Raw genomic sequence first — 13,077 nt, 5'->3', positions numbered from 1 at the left:
CTCACAGAGGATTAGCTTTCCAAATCGGGATGCCAAACATTCCTCACAAAGAATGTTCAATCAGAGCCGAGGCCGAGGTAGACAGGAAAATAAACTGCTCCTGGCTGCCGTGCCAAGCCTCTTCCACAACTCTCCTGGCTCTCTGGCTCATCTGTGCAGAGTTTGAGGGTAGAAGAAGAAGAAGAAGAGGCCTGTGGTCAGTGAGTTTCAGGTGCGGGGCCGATGAGGCTTCACCCTTCTTTCAACATGTGGTTCGTATCAGGGGAGGCAAGAGTGGAGGAGCAGCCGGTTCACAGCACTAATAGGAATACAGTGCTGTGTAAACATTACTCATCCTCCTATCCTTTCCTGTTGTGTTTGACTTCACAAGCTCAGGGCCATGTGAACCGGTTCAGTTCGGACCATTTTCGTGTTGCTTTTGTCAAGTGCGGTGTGGGGATGAAAAAGGGGAGTGCTGACGATGTTGTGAACTTTCTGTCTTCAGATGAAAACTTTGCGAAATAAAAAAGAAAGTATTGTCATTAAAAAGCTGCTGTGTTCTTCTTTCTTGAAGACTGCAATTGGCATCGCAGTACAGCATTTGTCTTTAAGAGATATCTTCTAACTTTGATGCTCTGTGGGAAGTAAAGAGGTGTTTGAGGCAGTGTGGGAAGGAAGGTTCACTACTGGCCACTTGATTGGACGTCTGCATGGTTGCACAGTCACGAACAAAGGTTGCCTCAACTGTGCATCCATCCTTTTGTTCCAACATACAAACATGCAGTGGGAAGCATGTGGTGGGGGGGAGCTGTTCGCAGGGAGTTGGGGCGCACATACAAACAGACACACGTTAGATTACAGAGTAAATGCCTGGGGAATATTTTATCGAGGCGGTGACAAGGGGGTGAATTGTTTGCCCTGCCTTGAAATTGTGACCTAGTTTCCTGTGAATGTGTTATTCTAGTGAGCGGTGGGTTGCTCATCGTCATGTAAAGAACCAGGGGCGCGCTTTTTTTTTTTTTTTTTTGCATGATTCACCCAGGCAGGCAATGCAGAGATGACTTCAGTCCAATTGAATGGGTGCATGACAAATAAAAGAGGCCTACAACGCAGACAAACACGCTGACCCTGCATGCAGAGTGTGTGTAGGACGGGGAGAAGGTGCAGGAAACCCCCTATGACTGTGACAAAAAGGCTCAGCGCTCCGACCAGACCATCCCAAAATAGTCCCGACATCAAAAAGAGATCTGGCAATAAGTCCTGTGAGAGAGACTTCTGGCTTGGATTATGTATTTTGTTCCATGGAGAGGAATTTATGTGGTCTGTGAGGGCTGGAACAGTTCAGAGATTTTTACGAAAGTCAGAGAAGCAAAAAAAGAAAACCTCTCTGTACTTTGTGTGACTGTGAATCCTGATCTTATAACACTTCAAGACCTGATTGAGCACTTTTCTCTGTTTTGTTACCTCTGCCAGGAATAGATGAGCGATGTAATTAAAAGTGTTAGTTGTGTGAAAGCAAGCCAGGTGTCCGGGTTGCAGCTTGAAGCGCACATTCTGCAAGACTTAACAGATGCAACGTTTTCAAGGCTTATTTAAAGCTGAACTTACCAGCGTTTGTGAGCAAATGGTCAAACAAGTAAATGTATGAAAGGTGTCACTCATATTGATGAACCCATAGAGGATTATTTCCTGACTATACATTTATTCTCAGCACTTTGAAACTTTTTAGCTTCTTTTAGCTTCTTTTAGCTTGCAGATTTACTATTTAGGGTTACTCTCAATGATCTCATGAGCAACGGTGCAAATCTCGTTAGAAATTAGGGGGAACTAGGGATGCACGATATGGATTTGTTTCAGCCGATAACGACAACATAACCTGTCATAACCTGTAGTTTATGAACACCGGAGGGTAATAAAGGCTAAGATGTAGTAAGCAAAGATGGAGGATTTAATATTCTATAGCTCCAATAAGATTTGTTGCGTTGACAATGTAGACTTCCTCTGTCGTCTCAAAACCCTTGTGGAACGTGTGTCGCAAATTGTGTCGTCTTCTTCTTCTTCTTCTTTTTTCTTCCTCTCCTTCTTTGTGTTTATTGGCAGTCCGCAAACCAACTTTACAGGTGTATACTGCCACATACTGCATCTGAGTTGAGATTAAAGCAATTTGGCTAAATATTATCTGCTCTATGTCTTGGCTATAAATTGCAAAGATACCACTAAATTGCAGATAGTATACATTTTTTTATTTCGGACCAATAAATTATTGGACCAGTAAACTAAAAGGAATCACAGACATAAGTCTTTGAAGAGTATTTTCTGGAGGGGGCATCAATAACACCAATAATTGCCATATAAGCCCTGGTGCGCTATGCAGTTCACAACAAAATACACGGCAGGGATATTATTGGGAGGCTTGATCGTATGACAAGTGTAACATTAGCCAGCAAGCTAGCAAAACTTGCTGAGGTAGACTTTATTTGAACAATATTACTTACAAGGTATCTGTCTTAGGACATGCTCAGCGTCTCAGCAGTCACCAGTCACTCACTGAAGATGCAGATTGTATGCTACAGAGGTGGAATCTGGGAATCGTAGTCCAATAGAAAGCAAAGTTATCAGGATGAGGTAAAACATTATTTCCCACGTAGTTCCCACTGAGTTTAATATATGCAGTGGTTCAGACCAGTGAGCAGGACACACACGGGGGGCATAAACAAAACAAAGGTTGCCGAAATATATATACTGATCAACCCACTATATGCTGGCTGTCCAACACCAAACGATAGACAGACAAGGCTATTGTCTAGCTAGTGAACTTTTAGAAGCTGAGGAGCCAAACTTCACAAAACCTGACCTAGTGAATATAATATTATTACTTGTCCAGCGGAGAGAAACACAACTCCCAACGAATGCTTGTGTTGCTCCTTGTCTGCTTAATGTGTAAAACAGTTTGCGAACACTTTCCCCATATCAACTTTATCAGGTTAATGTTGTTCACATCGTGTACTGCTGCCCGCAGGAGTCAGAAAATCGATTAATGCAGATTTAAGGAAAAAGATAGCAACCAACAATTAAAACCTATTGACAAAGTGAGGTATGTGAGCAATATTCAGGCCTTCCAGTGTCGTTGTGTTTGTATGTGCCTGTGAAAGTGTGTATATGCAAGCAGGCCTGGAGTATGTGTGTGTCTGCATGCATATAAGAGTTTGTGTAAGTGAGGTTGCTCTTTACTCAGCTGTGCAACAATCTCCTCTGCCCACACATGGCTTCACTCCTCCACATTCAGACACAGTGATGAGTCACATGCTCCATTCTTACACTTTTGTTCTCACAGTATCTTATTGGGACATACTGACTCGTATCTCTCTGTCTCACACTCATACACAACACAGTGAGGAACTTTCTTTGCGACAGAAGATACACATTGTTAGTAGAATAAGACGTGTTTTAAATGTGTTCGGTTTCTCAAGCTGTCCTCCTCAAATGTGTCTTTGTAGCTCGTCTCATTCTGACTTTGAACTTTTGGAAGTTGATGAACTCTCCAGCAACCTCTTTATGTCAACAGTGCAGTAACCAGGCCTGCGAGTGACATCAGCAAAATTGTCCCAATGCATTCTCATCAAATGGCTGCCACTCAATAGGTGACCACAGGACACGGGCATGTAATGAGCCAAGAGGTGATGAGTGGAGACGAGAGGAGAAGGGAGGAGAGCTGAGGACTTCAGTCTGAAGAGAAAACGAAAACTTAAAAGAGAACAGAGGAGGAGTTGAGCAACATGCTGTACTATTTATGTTATTCTATAAACGGATATCTTCAAATGCAGAATCTGTAGGCAACAGACGAGATCTGGAATCTGAAGTGTTCTGGTTTTTGTTTGTAGTCCAAGTAGTACTGACCAATCACATTTGAGTGGGCTTCGGTTGCATGCAGTGAAACATCCTGTGCAAAAGAGATGGGACACGCTGGCCGATATGCAATCTTCAATTATTATCTGCATTCATAGGCAGATGAATTAAGAGTCTCCTCTCAACTCTAAATCCATTCTCGTGTCTCAAGTTGCTAGTTGGTCCTGGATAGATATCTGTTAGCCATTTTCCGGATAGGCGGATATCCACTGGCACCAGTGCTAGTGCTAGATTGATGTATGTTTGAATGCCCTTACACTACTATTAGTACTTTACAACATGTAGAAAATGTAGGGACTGCATACATTTTTTTCTGCCACCCTTTTCCTTTAAAGATCCTGGTTTCTTATGAGTCTTTGTATTGTTGTTAGTTGTGTTATTTACCTTGCTAGCTGCGCGGCTCTGGCTGACAATGTCATTCATGTTTCCCACAGTCTGAATCCTACTGACTTTGGTGGTCTGTACTAACAAGTGTTAGCATGCTAGCATGCTAAACTAGGATTGTGATCATGGCAATCGTTATACCTGCTATATAAACATTAACATGTTAGCTTTGTCTCTGTGAGCATGTTAGCAGCTGACGTTAGCTTCACAGACCTTCTCGCCCGACTATAGATTTTCTGTTTCCTGTCAAAATCGATTCCTAGATTGTTCTCGATTCTTCTCGATTCTTGCTTTAAATATTATTTCTCAATGTAGAAAAGTCTAATCGAACATTTAAAACCCAAATCGAAACAGGCCATCATTTGTGGGTAAAATGGTAAAAGTCGTCACACGAGAAAAAATAAAGGTAAAGGTAAGCTAATAAAAAAGGTTCAGGAAATAACTTCTACAGCACTAAAATCAAAGCATGTTACAGGATATGGATGTCCTACTATTCAGCTAGGGGGCAGTGTCTACATTTATTCATCATGTGTAGGAACTCGTGTACCCTCCCCCTAAAATGGAGCTTCAAAGCAACGAGAGTGGAAATGACCCAGAGTGTAAACATAATCTGTGATGATGTTAAACTAAGAGTCAGGAAGTAGAGAAATGTTGATGTTTGTGATACATGTTGTTCAGATTGTACGAAATATTATAATGTGGGCAGTGACTTGATGATTTACTCAGTCAGTACCTGAGTCATACAGTTCAGCAACAAGATAAGAAGGGCGCTTGCAAATGTGGAGACATAACTTCCATATAAACAGACGGCTCCCACCCCCACATTTTCACCCAGTGCACCACTGAGGGAAACAGACATCTCCCAATGTGCCCATGATTGATCAGTGGATTCTTTTACACAACCAAAGCGCTGCACTTTAGACGGCTGAGAAGTTATGAACTAGAAATAAAGACTACAGAGAAAAAAAGGCACTCACAACTAATGTTTTCAATTATCCAAGTGAAGAAAGAATAAGCTCCTCATTGTCTTTATTTTCTCACAGATATTCAAGAGTGTTACGAGGTGACCTTGCAACTGAACAAAGAACAAACAGTTGTGAAAGAAGACAGCAGGCAGGATGCGTGGGAGGTAATTTTTTCTTCTTTACATTATAGATTGGAGAAAAATATGCTTCATGTTTACGTTGTATGTTGTGTGCTGTGCTTTGCCTCCTGGCTGCGCGATGAGGTTACTCAGCAGCCAGCGCAAGGTGTCACTACCTGCATCCTCTGCACTCCTACATGGATGAAGTGCTGCCGTGAGTCATGCCGGTGATGACTTCAACCTGGTGACTGAGTGTCAGACGGAGAGAAAAAGTTGGAGGCAGGGACACATGGGTAGAGGGTGAAGAGGAAATTAGACAGTGTCAAAAGAGCGCTGATTACCATTTGCTCATCAGTGGGCTGCTCATATGAAGTCAGGCAGTCCTCTCACTATAACAAGTGTTTTCAGTCACATGGTTATGTAGAATATTTTAGTGTAAAACAACTGAACTGAAGGGAGAAGAGCTGCCTCATGCAGACATTTACTAAGGAACCTCAGAGAGCTCAGCACGTGAAATATCAATTAAGTGGTTGAAAGTATGGATAATTTTGTTTGTCGTTCCATGTCACTGATCTTCTAATAGCCTTTGGATGGGTAGGAACCCCTGACTTCACATCACTCGCATGATTTAATATCGCTTCATAACTTTCCTTCAGCTATGCCAAAATGTTAATGAAATTGATCTTTGGCTGACTTCTATAGCCCATTAAGTGAATGATCTTTGGCCTGTTCTTTAGCAGAGATTAGCAAAACACTATAGGTTCTTGCTTAATGTGCGTGTGTGTGTGTGTGTGTTTTGTCTGCAGTCACAGTGACGCAACCTTTGTCTATATGCAGTACGTAGGGGGCATGGATTTACGTTAACGCCAAACACAGAAAGCACAGAACAAAATTTGAAAATGGAATTTTTTAAATTGAATTTAAGGCACAACAGCCGGCTTTGATACCTTTGAATGAACAAACTTCTTTCGCAGAAACATCAGACTCACTTTATCAAATCATGTGTGCCTGGAAGAGGCCTCAAAGAGCCTATTTCTCCACAACAGGAAATTTAACAGGCCATTTCCTAAACCGAGGTTTGTATAAAACATTTGATCCATATTCAATATATTAAGAGGCGTGCAAACATGCAATAATTTACTGATATGATATTAGCAGTTCCTTACATATGTACTATAGCACCACAGCAATGGGAATTGGCGTTTACCTTGCCTATAGAGGATTATAGTCTTGGTAGTGTTACTCTCAACTGAGCCCACTAGAAAACGGTTTTAAAGCTTTTCTCAGTGTCACAAAAGCCCTTCAGTGAGCAGAAATGTATCTAGAGACATCAAACATGCTGATCAAGGCTCAAAAAAATTGGGTCAACAAAGGAAGCTAACCATGCCCTGCACAAGAAAAAACAACAACAACAGGAGCAGAATGTGTTTTTATTTAAAGATTGTTTTTGGCGTCTGTTGTTTTATTTCATAATTTATAGTAGGGATGCAGAAACATGGGAGAAAGAAAGACTTCACTGCAGTTGCATGGTTCACATCTTAGACCAGGGTACCACCAAGATACTGATTGTATGTAAGCTTATGAGGAAATGACCCTACTTCTCACTTGATCAGTGACATCAGTTAACTGTTTCCTTATAAGTTTATCGTCTCTGTTACTAGTTTTACGTCTTCTTAAATGCAGCATAAGGTTCATTTTTTACATTTTGGTTTCATTAAGACTGAAATAGACGATAAAGCGGGATACGGTTTTGTACATGGCTAACATGATGTGTCCTCAGGATATCCTCTCCAGCATCCATCCAAATATGGTCACGATGCCAACGGCTGTAGTGCCAAACTCGAAGCTTCAAAACAGTAGTCCACAAACCAATGTGAGATGTCCTGGTGGGTTTACACTGTCACCTTTCTGATCCACCGGTCATCATTGAGCAGGGCTATGGATTTGACTAAGCCACCCTGCAAGTGTGGTTGTTGGGTTCGTCACTAGAACTATCAATCAGTGTACATATATGCAGTAAATGCACATGTGTTTTAAGTAAGGTATAGTGCAAACCCTTTTTTGTACTTTTAAGGCCTGTAATATAAAGGTGATAGTGAAATAACAAAATTCAATCCTCACACGAGATAAAAGATTTAATCTAACATTATTCCTTCATGCTTAACAGCCCCTCCTCCCAGTCAATCGCTTAATGGCAGTATGTTTTTGAAATTCATGTGCTAAGTCTGAACTGGATTATGTACGGTCAGCTGAACATGGGAACTGAAGTAAACTTGTCATTTACTGGACTGTATTAAATGAAAGCTTTAGTGCAGAGGACAGTGTCGTCCGGTTTGTGACTGATCCTAAACCTTGAATGAGTGACAGAAAGAGTTCATGTGCATTTGTAACGCTGTGTAGAAAAGACAGCACAGAACAAATGAACAATCTATTTCTGACAATGCAAGGTTCAGTTGACCTTTGTAGATTATTTAGGTTGAATACTGTTATCCTCAGGTGTGTCTACTACTCCAATATTGATATTATATTTTTAGTCAATAGTTAGTGTTAAGAGACTGTATTCACACTGTGGCAGAAGCTGATTCTTTCAACCATTTCCCACATTACTTTTAGCCGTCTGTTCATTACTTCAGTTGAATACTTCAATCGGGTATTCATCACTTTTCGCTACCTGTTGAGACTTGTCCGGTTGCTTGCTACATAGGTTTTATGAGCTTTCAGTCACAACAGTGTACAGATGTTACAACCGACTTGATATGCCAAATTTCCACTTACAATTGCAAAAGTAACCCCTGTTATTGATTCACTAAAATAAGTCAGTCAACGACTGTATGAATTGCTGCTAATTAACCTTAAGCAGCCTTCACATTTTTTTAGCTTTTGCTGTTGCTGACAATAGCAAATGTATGAAAAAAGGTTGACCTTGATAGGTTCACACGTACATTTCTCGAAGTTCGAGGTTAAGCTCTATTTTTATTAGCCAATACAGGATTACACAATAAAATGCAGTTGTATTCCCCTCCATGCTGCACATAATAAGATGTGCAATGAGGTAAAACAGTGTTTATACAGACATATACATGTACTGAGATGCAATATGAAAAGTTGTATTGAAAATAGAAAACTTTGTGGGCGAGGGTAGTGCAAACAGTAGTGGTGTGGAAACATGTAAATGTAAAAACGGCTTTACAAGTGAGTCTGTTATTTATGATTTAAGGTTGGGAACACATGTCGGTATTTTTTGAGGACATATGGCCTAACATCACAACAAACTCCACAGATATCTGATTAAAAAGACAATCTTAGCAGATATAAATATGCTAGAAATGTTCAATAGCTCTGATGCAGACTTACAAGTACAATGATGCAGGTTATTTTTGGAATAATTAGCTTGTTAATATGTCGGAGAAAATGGTCTGTGTACTCTAATCAAATGCGCATCCACTGTGCAACATCTGTCATGATACCATTTTGTTATATAAACATATTAAAACACAAACCAACACATTCGGACTGTGTGTTTCACTGTCTTGGTATCGACAAGTCAAAAACAGTCTTGGTGACTGGTCCATGACGAGCTGATCCCAGAGAAGTGCGGGAGAACTGAACTAATTAGCACCTTTTATGTAATAATTGGTCGATGTTTGTTCGGCTGATGTAGAGTAAAATCTGTGTCGGTCTTTCAGCTCTGTCAGACCTTCTCTCTTTAAGTTCGTATTATAAACTGGTCATATATATGAGATAAAACAAAGGGGAAGATCACAAGCAGCAGATGTCAGCCTACACAGTGTGACATATTCCCTCTTCCTGTGCACTTCCTCGTTGCCGAAACACATGATGTCATTTTCAGCGCCATGTTTTCTGTTGCTCCCATAGTAGAGGATCTAAACCACAAACTCTGACAGCGGCTTGAACTTTACTCTGCCGACCTAAAGCTCCTCTCTGTGTATTCTGTGATCCACCCTGTCTAGCCTCTAATTCATTGCAGCAGGGCTCCTGATTTCTCCTCCACGCTTCCTTCTCTGGATCCCAGCTGCTTGTGGGGCCCAGGCACAGTCCTGGAGAGAGGGAAGGGGAAGTTTGAGGGAGAAAGAAAGAGAGATGCTTAATGGAAACCCAGTGAGGTGCTCATCAGTATTCTAGCCATGCTGTCACCTGAGTGGAGGATGGGAGGGAAACTAAATGAGTCTGCAAATTCCCTGATTTGGTGCAGAGTAGCAGGTGAGAGTGGAGAATAGCTCCTTTTGGAGAGGAAATAAAAGAAGCCACGAGAGAAGATGCAGTTTTTATTAGTCTAATTGACTTCATAATTAGGAAGTAATTAGTGATTTGGTTACAGGAATCTTTTGACGTATTCTGTTTGATTTTATTGCGTCGTAATCATTATCAATCGAAACTGCAGTATGACGAAGTGCAATAGCCAACAAACGTCACATCTTCACGACTTTAATACTTTTTCTTTCAATGAAAATGAAAATTGTGACGCGTAAATGATAATTCCTGCTAAATGTGAATAATATCACAATCACACTACCCGTCAAAAATAATGCAATAGGATTTTTTCACCATGACATGCTAATAATCGTGGAATAACTAAGAAATGAACAACAGAAACTGAAACATTTCATGCATTTTGAATATTGCATGACTTGAAATGATTTATTGATGGTCACATAGCAAGTACTGTATGTCTGCACAATGTTGTATATGTGAAGCGTGTAAGTGTATGTGCACCGTGCAAAGGGCCTACTCTTAGCTGCGTCTATTAGACAAGGCAGGCTGCTGAGGTGGGGGGGTGCAGCTCTGGCTCTGGCAGTGTCAGTTGACCTGCCTGTCAGCGCTGCCATGTGGGAATAGAGCCGTCACAGAGAAGCTCACTTAGCATCGCTGAAATATCACATAGTATGTTTGATCTATAGCAGTGCAAAAAATGAAGAAAATGTTGCGTAAACTTGATCTCGATGTAAAATTGAAGGTCTGTTTTTGCTCTCCTCCTGTTGGTTGCAGTGATGCCAGCAGCCTGCATGCTCAGGGCTTTTGTGTGTATTTATGTAAACACTTTTCAACTCGAGCTCAAGAGCAGCTTTCATTTTTGATTCGGAGGTACAGGATCAGCTGAGAGAGAAGGCACCACTTGTTTGGAAAGTCATTGGGCCTGTTCAGTGGTAACTTTCTTAAAAAAAGTTTGCACCAGTGACGGCCTGCTCTAAAGGCTGCCCTCTGCTGTCAGTTAAGGGTGTGTGTGGTCTGAACTGTGGGGAAGGCCTCAGTGAATTTCAGGTACTGTAGACTCTGGTGACTGGTTACGGGTTTGCTGCTTTGGCTGAGTTTCATTTGTCATAAAGTACAAGGTATTAACCACCCAGTCGAGCTCTGTGCTGCTGGCACGTGACTGTTTCCACAACAAATAGCACTGTGTTTTGTCTTGCTCTTAAATTTTTGAGTTTGCAATTGTACCCTCCTTTTCTGTTCTTTAGTGCTGAGCAGTGCTGTTTCTTAGCAACACTTAGACAACACTAAAGAAGTAGCTTACTCGCTTTCTTGCGGACAGTTGGATCAGAGGATATACCACTCTCATTTCTGTGTGTTAAAATACGAAGCTAGAGCCAGCAGCCAGTTAGTTTAGCTTCGCATGAAGGCTGGAAATAGGGGGAAACTCTTAGCCTGGAGCTGCTCATTGACCTCCTAGAGTCTTAGCAAGGCTGAAACCAGGAGGTAATTCCAGTATGTAATCACAAATCATTGTTTTTACACATGATGTTTTAACAAACAAGATGTAATGTGTTAATAAGGGAGCCTTAGAAGTGCTGGTAGGCAGATTTTCATAGCTTTTAGACAGAGCCAGGCTGGGTGTGTCTTCCCGCTAACAGTCTCTATACTAAGCTAAGCTTTCCATCTGCTGGGTTTAGTTTCATGTTAAGCATGCAGGCTAGCCCAGTTTGTGTCTTTCATGTAGTATTATTATGTTCGTGCCACAGAGCTAAACATCTGATTTTACTCATCGCTTAACACTTACCACTGAAATGAATGTATTTACAGAATCTTTTAAGTCTCTTGCAGCCATCGAAATATTCTGTTTGCACAATAAAAATAAAAATGTATGTTTTTTTTCAAGTTGAGACCGTGACCTACAGGTGTTACGAGTGGTATCGCTTTTCATATCTAACTCTCCGCAAGGAAGCAAGTGAACATATTTCCCAAAATGTTGAGCTGTTCTTTTAGATCTTTTGTGTGTGTGTGTGTGTGTGTGTGTGTGTGTGTGTGTGTGTGTGTGTGTGTGTGTGTGTGTGTGTGTGTGTGTGTGTGTGTGTGTCTTGATCATTGCCGGAGGATTGTTTTCTCTCTCTGATTTTATTCACTCTTGTCCAACCAGGAGGAAGAGGAGGAGGAGGGCGTGTCTCGGGTACGAGTGACCAGCAGGAGGAGCCCTCACAAAGTGGAGCGAGTCTCTGGCTTGGTGGCTCGTTCCCATGTCGACATGCCAAAGGTGAGTAAAGCAAAGCAAAGGGGGATTTTCCAAGGGTCCTCCTGAACACAGTTTTCCTCTATGCTGCTAATAGAAGCTGTTCTTAACGATACTGACAATAAGTCTCCATGACGGTGTAGCGAGGTATCGCAGAGGCATCATGAAATATGTGTTCCTGTTCGAAAAAGGTTGATGACCTTTGGGATGTTTTATTAATGTTGAGAAATCACTCATAAATAACAAAGCTTCAGTTTGAATAGACAGAATCACCTCAATCTGACCTGCTCATAATATGTGTTGCTTATTGTAATGTTAATATTAAATGCTAATAATTAAATTAATTCATTTCCTCTACAGCATTTTAACACCTACCATCATTTACATCTATTATGCTCGTACAGATCACAGTAATTAATAGCATGTATGCTTTTAATCATACTTGGACAGTAATTATGTGACACATAGCCATTTTTAAAAAATATTTTGACATCACACTCTGCAACTGTAAAACAGTTAAATCCAAAGTATTAGTTCATGCTTTATACCATGTTGTGGCTCTCACTGTCACTACGAGCTGATGCCAACAATTTAAAAGAACACACTCTTGTGCTAATTATAAAGCTAGGGCCAGCAGGTGGTTAGCTTAGCTTAGCATGAAGACTAGAATCAAAGGGAAGGCAGTCTAAAGGTAACAAAATCCAGACTACTATCATCTCTTTTAATAATCTTAATCTCTCTAATACTAAATAAATCTCTGTTTTAATGGGCTAATGTAGTCTTTGCACTAAGGCGTGCCCAGGTCATGCCCCTCTGTTTTTTTGCACCTCTCCGTCACATTTTTTGTTGCTCATGTGTATATTAGATTAACACGTTGCATATCTTTGTTTAATCTGTACATATTAAAAGTGTTAAACTACGATGTGTGGATTATGAGGCACTATGTGCTGTAACACTTTGTTTTTTGTACAGATTAAACAAAGCAGATATATTGTGTTTGAAAGTGAGTAGAGATGCACCATGTATATCAGGGCAATATATTATCAGCTAAAATTAAATTATAGCCGATAAATACAGCCAGTAATACAAAGACAAATGTCTTTCATTGACTTAACAAGTCCAGAATTTCACACTCTGATACCATGGGTGGCGGTATGTATCCTTCAGAGTTGGTTTGTGACAATAAACGCATAGAAGAAGACGACTTCAAAGTGCTGCGCCTGGGTAGAGCCACGCAGGAAGCCAAACATACTGTTGTATG

The 13,077-nt window shown here is 40.9% G+C and overlaps 1 protein-coding gene across 1 annotated transcript in view; it reads left to right on the top strand.

Annotated features, from left to right (window-relative positions):
* Window positions 1–13,077, top strand: part of dlg3 (discs, large homolog 3) — an 88,445-nt gene that overhangs the window by 4,443 nt on the left and 70,925 nt on the right. Inside the window, exons 3-4 of the mRNA XM_084353618.1 lie at window positions 5,313–5,398; window positions 11,727–11,840. Coding sequence (XP_084209744.1) covers window positions 5,313–5,398; window positions 11,727–11,840 — 200 coding nt within the window. The remainder of the gene's footprint in view (window positions 1–5,312; window positions 5,399–11,726; window positions 11,841–13,077) is intronic.

The sequence above is a fragment of the Pagrus pagrus genome (genome assembly GCF_965226575.1).
Source record: "Pagrus pagrus genome assembly, chromosome: 5".
NCBI lineage: Eukaryota > Metazoa > Chordata > Actinopteri > Spariformes > Sparidae > Pagrus > Pagrus pagrus.
The sequence above is the reverse complement of the archived record's forward strand: the minus strand, read 5'-3'. Positions and strand labels throughout refer to the sequence as shown.